Source organism: Tyto alba, unplaced genomic scaffold, assembly GCF_018691265.1.
Source record: "Tyto alba isolate M040663 unplaced genomic scaffold, T.alba_DEE_v4.0 Super-Scaffold_15, whole genome shotgun sequence".
NCBI classification, from domain to species: Eukaryota; Metazoa; Chordata; class Aves; order Strigiformes; family Tytonidae; genus Tyto; species Tyto alba.
In genome coordinates this window covers 3,428,077-3,443,250 of record NW_024881277.1, presented here as the reverse complement: position 1 = coordinate 3,443,250, position 15,174 = coordinate 3,428,077, and the positions used below count along the sequence as shown (strand labels likewise).

At 57.4% G+C, this 15,174-nt stretch overlaps 2 protein-coding genes across 2 annotated transcripts; both read right to left on the bottom strand.

The window, feature by feature from the left end:
* Positions 1–2,142: 2,142 nt before the first annotated feature.
* Positions 2,143–3,206, bottom strand: LOC122153140. Its single transcript, XM_042789242.1, has 2 exons — positions 2,726–3,206; positions 2,143–2,659 (listed from the first exon to the last, which is right to left on the bottom strand). The coding sequence occupies exons 1-2, from the start codon at positions 3,162–3,164 to the stop codon at positions 2,244–2,246; spliced, it is 855 nt and encodes a 284-aa protein (XP_042645176.1). The 5' UTR covers positions 3,165–3,206; the 3' UTR covers positions 2,143–2,243.
* Positions 3,207–8,346: 5,140 nt separating this feature from the next.
* Positions 8,347–14,656, bottom strand: LOC122152980 (antigen WC1.1-like). The gene is made up of 9 exons (XM_042789111.1): positions 14,230–14,656; positions 13,330–13,650; positions 12,930–13,244; positions 12,261–12,575; positions 11,332–11,646; positions 10,446–10,583; positions 9,623–9,718; positions 9,107–9,190; positions 8,347–8,516 (listed from the first exon to the last, which is right to left on the bottom strand). Exons 1-9 carry the CDS (start codon positions 14,654–14,656, stop codon positions 8,347–8,349), a joined length of 2,181 nt encoding a protein of 726 aa, XP_042645045.1.
* Between the last annotated feature and the right edge of the window lie 518 nt (positions 14,657–15,174).

Genomic DNA, 15,174 nt, shown 5'->3' with positions numbered 1-15,174 from the left:
AGTGACTTCAGGGTGACAAAGAAAGGAGACAGAGACATCCTGTGTCGTGTAGCCCGTTGGATGTGCCCTGCCAAGGGGCTCAGTGCTAATTCCCAGCCCATTTGAGTGGTGATGCCTTTGGTCATCTGCCGCGATTGAGAGACGGAGACCCAGCTCGATGCAAGTCAGGATCTACTTTATTGAACACAACAACCGATTTTATATTCCAAACAGACAAAGAGAGACATGTGTTTTAAGCTGATTGGCACAATGGTTAATCACCTAATACATATTACAAAAGTTGAGCTCATGATTGGCTAACGTCTAAGGTCAGCTTGACTTTTTCTGCAGTTAATTTTCTGCTAGCTCACAGCATTCTTCTCCTTAACAACTTCTACTCCTGTTTCTATAGCACATGCTTATCTCTAGTTACGAAACCAGCCCTCCTGGAAGAAATCGTCCTTAGCCCCAGGGGTGTAACAGTTTGCTTACAGCTTATGCAAATTACGAGACGCCAAGTTGAGCAGGTCCTTGCTGCTAGAAGGAGAGACCAGGCTGCCCCCGGCATCTCCCCCTTCTTGTTGCACAATAAGGACCCTTTTCACTGAACTGGCTATCAGGTTCTGCACACACTGCAAAAAACAGGGTAAACAAAGTAACAAAAGAATAAAAACTCTAAAGCATACACAATCATTTTTACAAGGCTTCTCAACCATCCTGATAGGCCCCAGCATTCTGTTACATTCTTAGAGGCATTCCCAGGTAGAAACTGTGCCTGGAGGCCCTCAGGTATTGGCCAATGCTCCAGGGGCAATCCCACAAGGCATGTGGAAAAGGGGTTGCTAGGGGAGGCTGTGGCCAGACACAAAGTATCCTGTCCGGTAAGGTTCGCCAGCGTTACCCACACATTAACCTTAGGTAATTTCTGCAATGGACAGTTCTCGATACTTATTCATGTAATTCCTTCTTCAGTTGTGATGTTTCCGGGCAGTTCTTCTGTCTGCTGTCCAAAATTCTGATTGGAGCACTCCGGTCCGACTCCAGTTGGTTGTGGCAGGGGTTCACGAAAAGGTCGTACGCTCTTCGCGGGAATCCATCTAGGCCCTTTCTCTGTAGAAACACAAGCATAACCTCTACCCCATGTAATAAGGGGATAAGGTCCCATGACTGTACCTGTTTCTGGATCTCGGATCAGCACGGGCGGCTTGATTTGCAGTTCGAGCGAAGCATTCGTATTAAAATGACGGACTATGGGAGGATTACTGTCTATCAAAGAACAATTCAGAAAATTAAAAACATATAAAGCTTTCTGAAGACGTTCCTCGGGGGTAACGGTCCCTATTCCCCCTTTTTGTTGTTGCAATAAGCGTTTCAGAGACTGATGAGAGCGTTCAATTAAGGATTGGCCCGTGGGGGAATGAGGGATACCCGTAATGTGGTTGATCCCCCAAGAACTCAAAAACTTTTTAATTGCAGTTGAAATATATGCAGGGCCATTGTCAGTTTTAATTTGAGAAGGTATGCCTAAAGTGGCAAAAGCACGCAGCAGATGTCGTTGAACATCGCGCGCCTTTTCGCCAGTATGACAAGAGGCAAATAATGCCCCAGAAAAGGTATCAATAGAGGAGTGAATATATTTTAAGTGACCAAACTCCGAAAAATGAGTGACGTCGGTTTGCCAAAGTTGCAAACTTTGCAATCCTCTAGGATTAACTCCTCCTGCTATTGTAGGAAATGAGTGCCTTTGACAATCGGGACACACAGCAACTATACTGGTTGCCTGCTGAGTAGTAAGGCCAAATTGTCGCTTAAGCCCACCAGCATTTTGGTGAAAGAAAGCGTGGCTAAGTTTTGCTTGTGCTATGCGGTCTGGCAGTACCTGTACCGGTAATGTAAGCAGGTCAACTTGCCGGTTCCCTTCCGCTATAAAGCCAGGTAAGGAAGTGTGAGATCTGACATGCATAATGAAATAGGAATGAATGCGAGAATCTAAAAGAAAAATAAGCTCCTGTAACAAAGCAAATAATGCAAAATGTGAGACATTTCGTAACACAGACGCCTCAGCTCGTTCAACAATCCCTGCAACATAAGCTGAATCAGTGATGATATTAAGCGGTGTAGACCATTTTCTAAAGGCTCGGACGATGGCAGTCAGTTCCACGATTTGGGGGGAACCCGGCACTGTCTTTATATCCGATTCCCATTGTTTGCGCTGGTCGTCCCACCAGAGGATAACAGATTTATGGGACTTCCCAGATCCATCGTTACTGTGTGGCTGGTTGCCAGGTCCAGCCCGGCGCTCCCGGCTGTGGCTGGGTGAAGGCTTGAGGCACTGTCGTATCCCTCTGCGGCAGCGGAGGGGTTAACTGCGGAACTTGTGTCTGCACACGCCGCCGTCCCGCGCTCCGCGATCGGTTTCCCTGTATCGGTTGCCCCTGGGAGTCATACTTAGAGCGACATTGGTTAGCATAATGGCGCCCCTTCCTGCACCTAGGGCAAATCCCCGGTGCCTGGGGCTTGGCTCCAGATGTAGCAGCCATACAATTCTTTTTCAAATGGCCAGGTTTGCCACAGCCATAACAAACCCCGGGGCCAGCTGTGCCACGCATGGCAGCAAAAGCAGCGGCCATCGCTTCAAATTTATGATCTACGGTGCCAATTCTATTACAGGCTTCCACCATTTCCACGAGAGAGGGATTAGGGTTCGGAAGAGATTTCAATAACTTCTTACAATCTGCATTGGCATTTTCCACCGCTAACTTTAACAACAGAATTTCCCGCGCTTCCACATTATCTATCTGGCGCTCTAAGGCTTGTCGTTTAATATTTGCCCATACGTCCTGGGGATCGGGAGGGTAGAGATCTGGCTCCTCCTCTGGGTCCACTGGTCCTGGATCAAAAGGATCATCCTCTGGGGGGTACTTGGCGGCGCCCACCTCAAGAGGCTCCGAGGTCTTCTTATCGACCGGGAGACCTTTCCTGTCTTTAGTATCTTTATTCTTAACGGTCTCCTGAGCCTTCAGAGTTTCAAAGATAGTCCTCCACCACGGGAGCATGCGCTGTGCTTCAGCATTCCCTGTTGTAGCCGCGTCCCACAGCTTAATCCCCACGTCATCCCAAAGCTCAGTCGTTAATATACTGGAAGCAGTTACAGTGGGGATTTTCACTTGTACCCACTTGAGCATAACCTTAAGATCTTGCCCAGAGAGATTCTTTTCATATTTTTCAAGAAGGGCTTTCATAAGTTCGTACACGTCCCTCTCTGGGGAAGACACCTGACTTCCCATGTCTCCCACAGCTCACCTCACAACTCCGGAGGGATTCTTAATGCCGGCTCCTGCTTCCTTTCAGCAGCTCATTCAAAGTTCTGTGGGACTCGCAGCATGCCACGCAGATAGGTGGTTCTTAATCCCGAATCACGTCGGGGTCACCAATTTGCCGCGATTGAGAGACGGAGACCCAGCTCGATGCAAGTCAGGATCTACTTTATTGAACACAACAACCGATTTTATATTCCAAACAGACAAAGAGAGACATGTGTTTTAAGCTGATTGGCACAATGGTTAATCACCTAATACATATTACAAAAGTTGAGCTCATGATTGGCTAACGTCTAAGGTCAGCTTGACTTTTTCTGCAGTTAATTTTCTGCTAGCTCACAGCATTCTTCTCCTTAACAACTTCTACTCCTGTTTCTATAGCACATGCTTATCTCTAGTTACGAAACCAGCCCTCCTGGAAGAAATCGTCCTTAGCCCCAGGGGTGTAACAGTTTGCTTACAGCTTATGCAAATTACGAGACGCCAAGTTGAGCAGGTCCTTGCTGCTAGAAGGAGAGACCAGGCTGCCCCCGGCAGTCATCAGCAGTTGAGGTTTTCCCCCGGTCACTCTGAGGACAAATACACGCCGAGTGCCACATCCTTGCCCCTCAGGCCTGGCACTGCCCAGCTCCCCCTAAACCTTTGCCTATACCCTAACACCTAACCCTGAAAGGTGAGCTCTCATCCTTAGCCCTGCCCTGATCACTGAAGCTGAAAACCTCACCAGATACCTGAAATCTAAGCCCTACCTACCTCCCTAATCCTTTCCCTCAACACCCCTCATCTTCAACCAAGTCTTTCCCTGGGCTGGCCTAACCCTGGACAACAGCCCTGGGTGGGGTGCAGCTCAGCAGAAAAGGCCCTGCGGGTCATGGTGGTCAACAAGCTTCACATGAGTCAGCGGTGACGGCTGGCAACCCAGAAGGCCAACAGCATCCTGGCTGTCTGAAGAGGAGCATGGCCAGGAGTTGAGGGGGAGGGATTCTCCCCTTCCATTCAGTGCTTGCTAGACCACATGCCCAGTACTGTACTGAGTTTGGGGCCTCCTGCCCCCAGTACAGGAAGGACATTGATCAACTGGAGCAAGCTCAGTGAAGAGGCACCAATACAGTCGGGTATGTGTAGACGTGCAGGGGGCTGGAGAGCTTCCCACCTGAGGAAAGGTTGAGGGAACACTCTCCAGTATGGAGACGAGAAGGCTTTGGGAAAACTGGTAGGAGCATTTCAGTACCTGTCAGGCAGCTAAGAAAATAGAGCCAGGCTCTTCATCGTGGTGGATGGTGGGAAAAGGAGAGGTAAGGGACAAAAGTGGAACGAATGTTCAGGCAGGAGATGAGGACCATGAGGTCATAACCATGAGGTCACTTACACACTGGAAGAGGTTATCTTGAGAGGCTCTGCAATCCAGACCCTTGGAGGTTTCCAAGCCTCCTTTCCCCCTACATATGGTCTCCCAATATTGAACAAAAAGCTCTGGCTCAGGCAAGAATGAAGCAAAAGCCTATGGCACCAACACGAGCTCTTCCTCCCCTGGCCCTTCACTTCTCTGTGAGAGGTGTCTGCCACCAATCCCACACTTCTTTCTTCCTCAGCCTTTGCAGCTGCATGTGCCTGGCCTGCTCACTTGACTTTGCAACCATCACCTTTGTATTTAAGGCCCAACACATATCTTGTCACTCCCACTGTAAGCTGGCACCCACCCCGCAACTGCAGCCCACCTGGCCACAGGGGCACGGAGAGGCCAGGCCCACTCTGCTTGCACTGGGCACATCTTTTTCCTGGGAACGTCCCCAAGGATCTCTCCTCACGTGTGTCAGGCTTGTGGCCTGGCACGGGTGGCACAGGGACAAGGGCTGCTGGGGCAGGGCTGAAAGTAGCTCAGCTGGGAGAGCGTTAGACTGAAGATCTAAAGGTCCCTGGTTCAACCATGGGTTTCAGCAATGTTTTTCTCCCTTAGGGTCTTGCAGAGCCCGTCTGCCTTTGTCCATCCTGCCCTGTCCCTCCTTGCTCCTTCCCCTCTTGCCAGAGCACTGCCCGTGTGCTGTAGCTGCACATCTACAGGTTAGAAGGAGCCTTCCTCTTGCACCACAAGCCCCCAGGCTTCCCCTGGGCAGGACTCTCCACTCAGTGTGTCTTTGGGGTGTTCTCCAGCTGGGTCTCCTTCCCTGCTCCACAGAGATCGGGATCTCTCCACTGAGGGGTCTCTGCAAAGACTCTGTCTCTCTCCTCATGGTCATTCTCACTGGTGCAAAGACTGCTCCTTTCCTCACACACATCCTTCACCTCAACCTCAGTTCCCAGACCAGGGCACACTGCCCACAGGGAGGCCACTGTCCCCCCACTCCCAGGGAGAGGCACTCCTTGCAGCTGAGAAGCACAATTGTCCCATGTTTACCACCACGAAGATACCACCCCTGCATGTGGTCAGGCTCTCAGCCTTGGAGTTAACAGCTGCCCGTGCTCAGCCACCCTGCCACGGAGACCCCAGCCAGGGCTGTCCCAGGGCACTGCTTTGCTGTCAGGACCGGCCTCAGTGCTGAGGGAGTGGGGAGATCCCTGAGCCCAACCCACACCCGCAGCCCCAGGGAGATGGAAGCCTGCTGTCCACCTCACCTCCTGGGATGGAGTGGTGCAGGGCAAGGCCCAGGGACTAGAGGAGGGGTTATGGGATTTCTGCCCCTGTGTGCCCCCACCACACACCCTGGGGTGTCATCAGAGCCTGGGGGCACCTCGCCCTGTTGCACTGCTCCTCCTTGGGAACAGGGAGCCCAAACTCAGAGAAATAAGACTGCTCTCCCATGGGCTTTCCACATCTGAGCTCTGCCCAGTGTGGGGCAGTGGTGCTGAGGGCTGGGGTCTCACTGCGACCCCCCTCAGGTAGATCATCAGGAGCTGCAGGAGCAGACACAGATCTGGGACACAGTGGCAATCCTGCTTTGATGCAGAGAAGGGACCCATCTGGCAGGGGCATCCTGTTAGGTCCCAAAATGCATGAAACAGGTTCTTTCTGCTCAGTGGTGCTGCCCTCTCAAGCACACCCACGCCTGAGGCTTATTTCCTCAAGGAGGAAGAGGCAAACCTCTACCAGGTGCCAGATTATGGGAGAAATATTACACCTGTGGGAGGGCAGAGCTGGTGGGGCAGTCACACCGGACAGGCACTGGGCTCTTCTCCCCAGTTCCCACTTGGGGCACCTGGAGTGTGCAGATCAGTGTCCATACTGTCCAGAGGCCCCCACCATCCCGTGTTCAGAAGATAACACTCCCCTCTTCTTTACTTCACCTTTATACCTTATTTCTCTGAGATGCAGGGCTGGAGCTTATCCCAGTGGGAGTTATCCAGGCTGTGTTTGCAATGCCCATGGATGTCACGCATCATTGTGGGGGTCTTGCCCTGGGAACACTGCTCTCCCATGGGGGCTGCCAGCAGGAAGGCTCTCAGGTGTGGGGCAGGGGGATGTGTGAACCTCGGCTCCCCCCAGGTGCCCCCAGGGTCAGCCCAGGGGTGGAGGAGCTCCCAGAAGGGAATGGGACAACACTGCAATAGGAGAGGATGTTGGCAACGTCTGCCTCCTCTCCACTTCTGCTCCAGGGCCAGATCCTGCTGTTTGCAGCACTATGGAGCTGCAGCTACTCCCCACAGGCAATCCTGCCACAGACACCCAACGCACCTTCCAGCCTGCAGAAAAGAAGCCCATTGTGGAAGAGCCGGTGGCATGCGCAGACCCACCAGCAGGAGCAGGGAGGGCAGTTGGGCAGTTTGGGCGCCAGGTCCTGCCCAGGTGCCAAACTCTTCTCCCAGCCTGGCTTCTGCACAAAGTTTCTGTGCCGTGGGTGCTGGGGCAGGTGAAACCCCAGCTGAGGGAGAGGGACCCTGTCTCAGCTCCCAGCAGCACCTGTTTTACTGGAGGGACACAAAATCTCCACTGCCATGGAAAAGTGTCCACATGAGCATCCTCCCGGATGGGCCCTTCTCCAGGCCAGGGGCTGGAGCACAGTTTTTGGCTGCCGCACGCGTCTTGTGGGGAAGCTTTCTCCATCCCCCTGGCCCTCTAACAGCGCTGAGGGAACAGTGCCCTCATCCTCGGTGCTCCAAGCCCTCACAGTACCTGCCCACAAGTACTGCCCCGCACACAGCCCAAACTGACATCCCTGGCAAGGCAGCAGGGGGGCGGGGTGGGAGCTGGAGGGGAGCAGGAGGAGGGTTTCCCAGGGCTGCTCCAGGTCTGCAAGGCAGGAGGAACAGCCCATGGAGACTGGGGTCCTGGCAGAGCATGAGGAGAGAGAATCCCAGCCACGTGTTTCCCAGGAGGTGGCTCTGCACCCTGTGCCAGGGCAGTGGGGAGCAGAGCTGCCTCCCAAGCATTGTGGGAGGTAATCCGTGGGCCATGATCCCACCTGGGGCTGGCTGGGGTTTTCAGGGACCTGCGGTCACCTTAGGGCTTGCTTCTGTGAGACAAAAGCCCAGGGCTCACCCTGACATGGCAGCTCTGTCGTGGCCTCTGCATGGTGGGATCGGTGTGGCCCAGGCAGGGCCTGGGGGAAAGAGCAGCTGGAACCCTTAGGGGGAAGAAATGGGTGCTCCCACTGGGGTGCATCATGGGACCTATCAGAGAGTCACTTTGATTAGAAACTGCCTGTGGGCAGCAGGATGGATGTCTCTCTCACCAAGATTATTCCCCAGGGACTGTGGCCTCACGCAGCCCCACAGGCTGACCCTGAGCCTGCTGTCCCTGAGACGTGCCCCTTCCCTACGACCGTGTCTCTGTTCTCTGCTCCCCCTGAGCAGCCTCAGGGAGATGCCCTGACACCTGGCAGGGAAGCATCAGCTCTGAGTCAAAGCCCCCAGAGGCTTTTAATAAGCAAATATAAGAATGCACAGCATAAAAATGGGAATAAAAATGGAGGAAACTCCAGGCGGTTTCTGCTGCCCATGGCTCAAGGGAGACAGTCCCCTGGTGCTCGTGGCTCTCCCAGCTGCACAGACCTCTCCTCCCTCCCGGCTGCACCCAGCTGTGCAGCAGGGATGGGCTCTCCTGGCCTGGGGCTCAGGGACTGCTGTGCACCAAGCTCGGTGTCACAGCCTTTGCGTCCTCACAGAGAAGTGCCACAGGCACCTCTTCAGCATCATCATAGCCCATGCTCCCCGGGGACGGGGATGATGTGTCTCCTTCAGCTCCAGGGACCTCAGCACTTCTCCAGGAGCGCAGGCTGCCCCCTGCAAGCAGCAAGGCCGGACGTTTCAGTTCACCCCATGGGGTCTGTACACCACCACCCTCCCTGCTCCTCACCACCTTCAGCTCCTTCTCCCACCCCTGGGCCTTTCAAGGAAAACTCCTATGCCAGGTTCCCCCTTCCCAGCAGGTTTTGGTGTCAGTAGGGTAGTGACTTGAGGGGCACCAGGGATGGCACCCTAGGAACAGGCAGTACTCTCTTTCCCTCTCACCTCCAGGTGCAGCCCTGGGCCCTGCTCCCTCCTCTGGCATCCTGGGAATTTCCCACTCTCCCTGCCCAGGCACAGCATCCTCCCCCAGGTCAGAAACCTCCCTGGCATCATCGTAGCCATCTGCTGTGTCACCTCCAGGCAGGACAAGGACATCTGAAAGGAGAGGGGAGCTGGTGACAGTGAGAAGATCTGTCCTGAAGAGCAGAGGATGGGAGGATGTGCAGGGACACAGAGCGCAGACACTGGGCTTGGCAGAACCACAAGAGATGCCCATGTCCTCCCCTTCTCCGATGGTGACACTCAGGGACACCTCTGTCCACCCCATGTCTGCAGGGAGATCAACCCCTTCCTGCCTCCGTTACCTGGTGCTGATCCCAGACCATTCTCCTCCTCGCTGACCCCAGGGTGGGGCTGCAGCTGGGTCAGGGACTCCTCTGAATAGGAGCCTGGAGAGATGCACAGCGGGTGTTATGGAGCAAGCCCCACTGACGTGGTTCACGGTCAGCGCTGCTGGGGAAGTGGGACCCACAGAGCTGGGGCTGTGTGGGGAGGAGGGCTGGGAATTCACCCTGCTTCCCCGGGACAAACCCTGTCTCAAAGGAGCTTCCAGAGCTGGCCCAGGACAGCCCCTTGCCTCGCTCCTCGGGTGTCTCATGGGGTGCAGGGGCAGGAAGAGAGGGGCTGTCCAGCTGGGACAGTCAAAGCTGACTGGGAGAAAGCTTCTCTCCTGGGATCAGGACCTGGATGCTCTTCCCCACAGCTCCCACAGCCACAGCACCACAGGGACCACAGGCTGGGGGGCTTCAGGGGGTCAGCTCTGGGTTGGGGCCAGAGGAATGGGTCCTGCGGATGTGCCTCCAGGGAAGACCCACACCCACCTGAGCGATCAAACCTGGCTCGTTTCTCCCACGCTGGGCTGTACCCGATCTCCTCGTACACAGCCTCGGGGAAGGGCTCCTGGGCTCTTCTGGAGCCTGGGGACAGAGGCAGGGCTGGCACAGGGACAGGCAGAGGGGCAAATAGACCTCACTGTGCTCCCCCAAAACGGTTCCTTGGGCCACCTCAGGACAGGCCGAACAGCACAGCCCCACTGTGCTATCCAGGCATGTCTACCACATCCCCAGTGAGGGCAACATCGATGTGAAGATCATCTGGGGCAGCGTCACCCTCACATCATTGCTTTGGAGACAGTGCTCATGCCCCTCTGGCCTGTGCGCCATGTCCCCATTGTCTCACCCTGGATCTGTTACCACCCTTCCTCTCCACCTGGAGCTTGCCCCTACCTGCCCCACGGGTCTATAGTAGGGCCCCTGTCCTGCCAGGGTGTGGGCAGGGCTGGGCAGGGGGACAGCCTGGGGGCCTAACACCACAGTGATGGACCCTGCTGCCCCACACTCCTCCTAGCATCTCTCTTGCCCCAGAGCCCCCTCCAGCACTACCGAGAGCACAGCCAGCCTTGGCCATCCCCACTCTGCCATTTCTCTCCTCACCCCATGGCTAACTGCCCCCACCTTGGGGCTCTCTCTACCCCTTGTTGCTGGTGCCCCACGGCCAGTCACTCAATGGGGCAGCACATGTGACAGGTAGCAGCACACAGTCTCACCCTCCCGCTCTGCCTGTGCCCCTCGCTGATACCCCCCGCCGCACCCCACAGCCCTGGCAGGAGGTATCTCCCCCCGGCACCTCTGGGCAAGGACCCACCTCTGCGCCCAGCCCCGGCGCTCAGCACTTGTCCAGCCAGGAGGGCCAGGAGCAGGCAGACAAGGGTCCCCAGGATGATGCACATGATGACGGGCACTGAGACTCTCCCGCTGCTGCTCTGACGGCCTTGGGTGGGATCTGCATGGGAGAGAACTTGGAAGGGGCAGCACCAGTGCTGGCCCCATCACGCAAAGCAGAAGCAGGTGGATGGCCCCAGGGGTGAGTGACAGGGAAGCTTCCACCCTCCTGGGTAAATTACAGCTCTCCCCAACCCCCTGCCACCACTCCAGTATCTCCTCCAGGCAGTTTCACACCCCAGCAAGGAGCCCCTTCCATCCAGCTGTGGGTCACAGCCTGGCCCTGGGGTACCCAGCCTCCGGGGAGGACAAGTTACCTGCTCGGGGTGGGGGTGTTGTCATCCTGGGTGTAGCTGCAGAGGAGGAAAAGGAGAGCTGGGCTGAGACACTGGGTGTGTGGGTATCAGGAAACCTCCTCCCCAACACACCGTGTTTGTGTGTGTGTGTGTGTGTGTGTGTGTGTGTGTGTGTGTTTCTCTAGATGTCCCTGACACATCCCACCCAAATTGCCCCTCCTGTAGTGCCAGAAAGGGAGGCCGGGACAGAGCCCAGCACCTCTACTCTGGGAGGCAGGCAGGATGTCAGAGGCAGCCCAGGGGATAGCCCTGGGGCTGCAGGGCCCCACGGGCAGTGGCCAGAGCACGGCCAGTTACACCGAGGCTGCTCCCTGCCTGGCACCGGGCTCCTGCACTCCACAGGAATGTTCTTTCTCTCGGAAGGTCGGGGGCCATGCCCGGACCACGTGAACAAAAGGCCTTCCCCAGCTCCCTGCCAATACCCGAGCAAGGGCTCCCAGCCCTGCCACTAACCTGAGCAGCTCACGGCAGCATCTTCCTTGTGCCGGCAAGCCCCGCTGTCCCCGGGCCAGGCCCAGCAGTCCTGCAGGGATGGCTCCGTCCCCCGGCACTCCACCTGCTCCAGCCAGATGGGGCCTGTCCCCATTCCAAACGCAGCCTCATGCAGGGCAGACACTGCGGGGCCACAGCCCAGCTGCCTGCACGCCACCTCGGCATCCTGCATGTCCCACGAGTCGTCGCACACCGTCCCCCAGGAGCCACGGTGCCAGACCTCCACTCTGCCCGAGCACCCGTCCTTGCCTCCCACGGCACGAATCTTCTCCCTGGCTGGAGAAGAGTAAGACCTCCCATGGCACCGGGAGAGCAGGCAGAGCCCTGCCAGACACAGAGGGGACCTCCCTACCTGTGCAGCTCGTGGAGTTGGGGCACGGCGCCGGTGAGGTTGGAGGCATTTCTGGCTGTCCCCCTGAAGAAAGAAACACTGTGGTGAAGGGGCTGGTTTGGGGGATCATGCAGAAGAGAGTGGGGCTGAGCTCTGCTCGGGCCTCCCTGCACCATCTGGGGCACGGCAGCAACTAAAACCCTGTCATCCAGGGGACACGTGCAGGACTGTGGGGGGACCCTGATTGCTCAGCCCCAGAAGGTCCCTGGCTCACAGAGCAGCAGTAGCTTGTCTGTGGAGGGGAGGCTCTTCTGAAACATGTTTGGTCTCTTCTGAGACTTCACGTGGAGATGCCTCTGCCTCCTCCAGGCACTGCTGGTAAGCTGGGTGACAACTGCTGCTGGAAATGTGTGTGGCCGCGGTCATGTTTGTGCCACTGACAGCATAAGGGTCTGGCATGGAAAGTAAAAGCTTCTCAAAGCTCTTTCTCTGTGTTTGGCCATGCCCCATGGGGAGCAGGAGCTGGGGTGACACTGGTGCATGGGTGGCTCAGAGTTACCATTGCAGGTGATGTGGATCTCCTCTTCCAGGTATTCACATGACTGTGGATTCCAGGGCGTGGAGGGACACTGCCAGAAGGAGCTGTTTCTCTCCCCACACTGAACACGATCCAGCCAGGCAGGGCCAGACACCCTGCCAGAGGGCAGGCGTATTTCCAGGGATCCTCCGTCCCCGCAGCCCAGCTCCTTGCACGCCAGTGTCACAGTGTCCTGAGTCACGGAGTTAGAGCAAACACTCCCCCATGTCCCGTTGTAGAAAACCTGCAGGCGCCCGGAGCAGCCGTCGCTGTTCTCCAGCCTCAGGGCCATGAACTCTGGGAAGAAAAGGCCCCAAAGCGGGAACAGGCTGATCTGGGGCTGTGGGAGCCAGGACACCTCTACACCCCCCCAGGCCCTCAGCTGGGCAGGGGCAAGGCCACCACATCCCCCTTGCACCCAGGGGCAGAGAGAAGTCCCGGATTTACAGCCAGCCCTGCCCTTCCCGCGAACCCTCGGGGACAGCTGAGCTCCCCAGGGACCCACCGTGGGACTGAGGGTGTCCGTGCATGGGTGGGCCTTGGGCAGGAGCTCAGAGGCAGCCAGGGGCAGCCTTGGCCATGGCCGGCTCTCCCCGCGTCCTGCCCTCCCCGGGACCAGGCTCCCACCACAGCTCCTGAGGTGGCACAGACCTGAGCAGACGACTCCCGCATCCTCTTTGTGCCCGCAGTCGTGCTGCCCCCAGGGCCCAGCCAGGCAGTCCCAGAGAGCAGCTTCGGCCCCGGAGCAGTTCACACCATCCAGCCAGATCTGCCCGGAGCCTTCCCCGAAATGAGCGGAGCCGGCTGCCTCCACTGCCTCTCCGCAGCCCAGCTGGTGGCAAACGACGGCGGCATCAGACAGGTCCCAGCCGTCATCGCAGACAGTCCCCCAGATGCCCTGGGAGTAGATCTCCACTCTCCCCGCGCAGCGCCCGGCCCCGTTCACCAGCCGGACCCGCTGGCTCCCTGCAGCGGGTGGAAACCCCAGTCGCTGTCAGGGCCTGCCTGCCTGCGCAGACCGTCACCTGGGCGCCTGGGCAGTGCCACTCACCCCGGCAAATGACTCCCACATCCTCCGCAAGCCCTGCCGCCAGCGCACTGCTGGGCAGGGAGGTGTTGCAGAGGGTCAGCTTGGCCTCGTGCCCTGCACACCGGACCCCTCGCAGCCCCACGGGGCCCGTCCCTCGCTCAGGCTTTGGGGGGTTGTAGGCTGTCCCTGCCTCTCCGCACTGCAGCTGCCGGCACACCACGCTGGCCTCCTGCACGTCCCACTGCTCATCCAGGACTCTGCCCCACGCCCCATCCTGGAAGATCTCCACTCGTCCGTCGCACCGGCTCCCTCCGCCCACCAGCCGCAGGGATCCAAAGCCGGCTGGGCCTGGGGAGAGCAGAGATGCCACGGCCATCGGTGGCACCGGGAGCATGGCACCCTGCAGGGAGCAGGGCAAGGGGGGATTTTCAACCAAACGGGACAAGGTGGAGCCTTGTGCTGACGAGAAGTGAGGGCAAAGCCTGGGCCCTCTCTGCAGCTCACAGCCAGGTCAGCTGCTGCTGGGGGCACCAGCTCCTGCCTGGGTGGGGGGATGAGGCTCTGCAGGGCTCTCTGTGGGGACGGGATGCGGTCGGCTGCAGCCAGAGGGATGGAGCAGAGCCCTGCAGCCCTGTCCTGGGCTCGCTGCACAGTACAAGGACAGAGGAGCCTGGGCCTGGCGGTGGTGCTGGGGCCTAAGCCACTGCCCTGGGGGCAGATGCCTGCCTCCGTTCAGTCCTCAGCTCTCCCAAAGTCGAGCGGTCAGTCTGAGCAGGGAAAGCCCTCCAGACAGTTCCTGGGGAAGCCAGGGTTTCCCCAAGGAGAAATTCAGCCTGATACGGCCATGGAACCCCTACTTTTAGTGGCTATGTTGCACACAAGTGACAAATGGAGTTTATGCAGCATTTTTCCAGCACTCACCTGAGCAAAGGACAGCAGCAGCGTTCCCTTGGGAGCACGGCGAGGCGCCCAAGGTGGTCACTGGGCACTGCTGCAGGAGAGCTTCAGTCCCGTCACAGTGGAATGAGTCTCTCCAGACAGGGCCAGTTTCTCTCCCAAAATATTCTCCTCCAGGAATGGACTCAGCAAACCCGCAGTTGAGTTGACGACAGAGAACGTGGGCATCCGAGAGGTCCCAGCGGGAGGCACAGAGGGTCCCCCAGGTTCCCAGCACCTGGACCTCAACCCTCCCCGCACACACTGTGCTGCCGTTCACCAGTCTGATCCCTGTGTACTCTGGGGACAGATGTGGAGAAAAGAGAGTGGATTGGTGCTCCTGTACCCTCAGTAGCTGGTGGAGGGGCCAGAGGGACCACATGTCTTTGTTCTCCTTCTGCAGTATTGTCATGCTGCAAACAAACCCATCAACCCTTCCTGTCCTCACACCCGGCCCAGCACAGTCCCTGCTCTGTTCCCCAACCCCTACCACAGCCCCGGTGTTCAACAGCCCACCCTGAGTCCTTACCTGTGCAGTTCACAACAGCGCTGTTTGCGTGGGTGCAGGGCTTGTCCCGGGGGGGCCCTCTGGGGCAGGAGGTGAGGAGGGATTCATTCCCCACACACCGCAGCTCTCCATCCCACATGGGACCCACCCCTTCTCCAACGTGACTTCCTCCAGTGACAGGCAGGGCTACGCCGCACTGCAACTCCCTGCAGAGCACATCAGCAGCCTTGGGACCAAAGTGGGAATCACAGACACTTTTCCACAGGTCCCCGTCACGGATCTCCACACGTCCTGAGCAGCGGTTCTTCCCTTCCACCAGACGGAAAAATCCTGGAAATAAATCAACTGGGAGTTCCCAGAGCCTTGTGGCATTCCCATGCCCACATCCCAGACCATCTCCACGCAAACTGTGACAAAAATCG

What these genes read in the sequence shown, in the direction of transcription:
- LOC122153140 (XM_042789242.1), bottom strand. Translation starts at nt 3,164, where the DNA reads ATGCTCAAGTGGGTACAAGTGAAAATCCCCACTGTAACTGCTTCCAGT. An exon ending in GTTAAAGTTAGCGGTGGAAA is followed by an intron (nt 2,660 to 2,725) that starts ATGCCAATGCAG and finishes CTCTCGTGGAAA; the next exon opens with TGGTGGAAGCCTGTAATAGA.
- LOC122152980 (XM_042789111.1), bottom strand. Translation starts at nt 14,656, where the DNA reads ATGACAATACTGCAGAAGGAGAACAAAGACATGTGGTCCCTCTGGCCC. An exon ending in GATCCACATCACCTGCAATG is followed by an intron (nt 11,647 to 12,260) that starts GTAACTCTGAGC and finishes ACTCTTCTCCAG; the next exon opens with CCAGGGAGAAGATTCGTGCC. An exon ending in CGCCGGGGCTGGGCGCAGAG is followed by an intron (nt 9,719 to 10,445) that starts GTGGGTCCTTGC and finishes CTCTGTCCCCAG; the next exon opens with GCTCCAGAAGAGCCCAGGAG.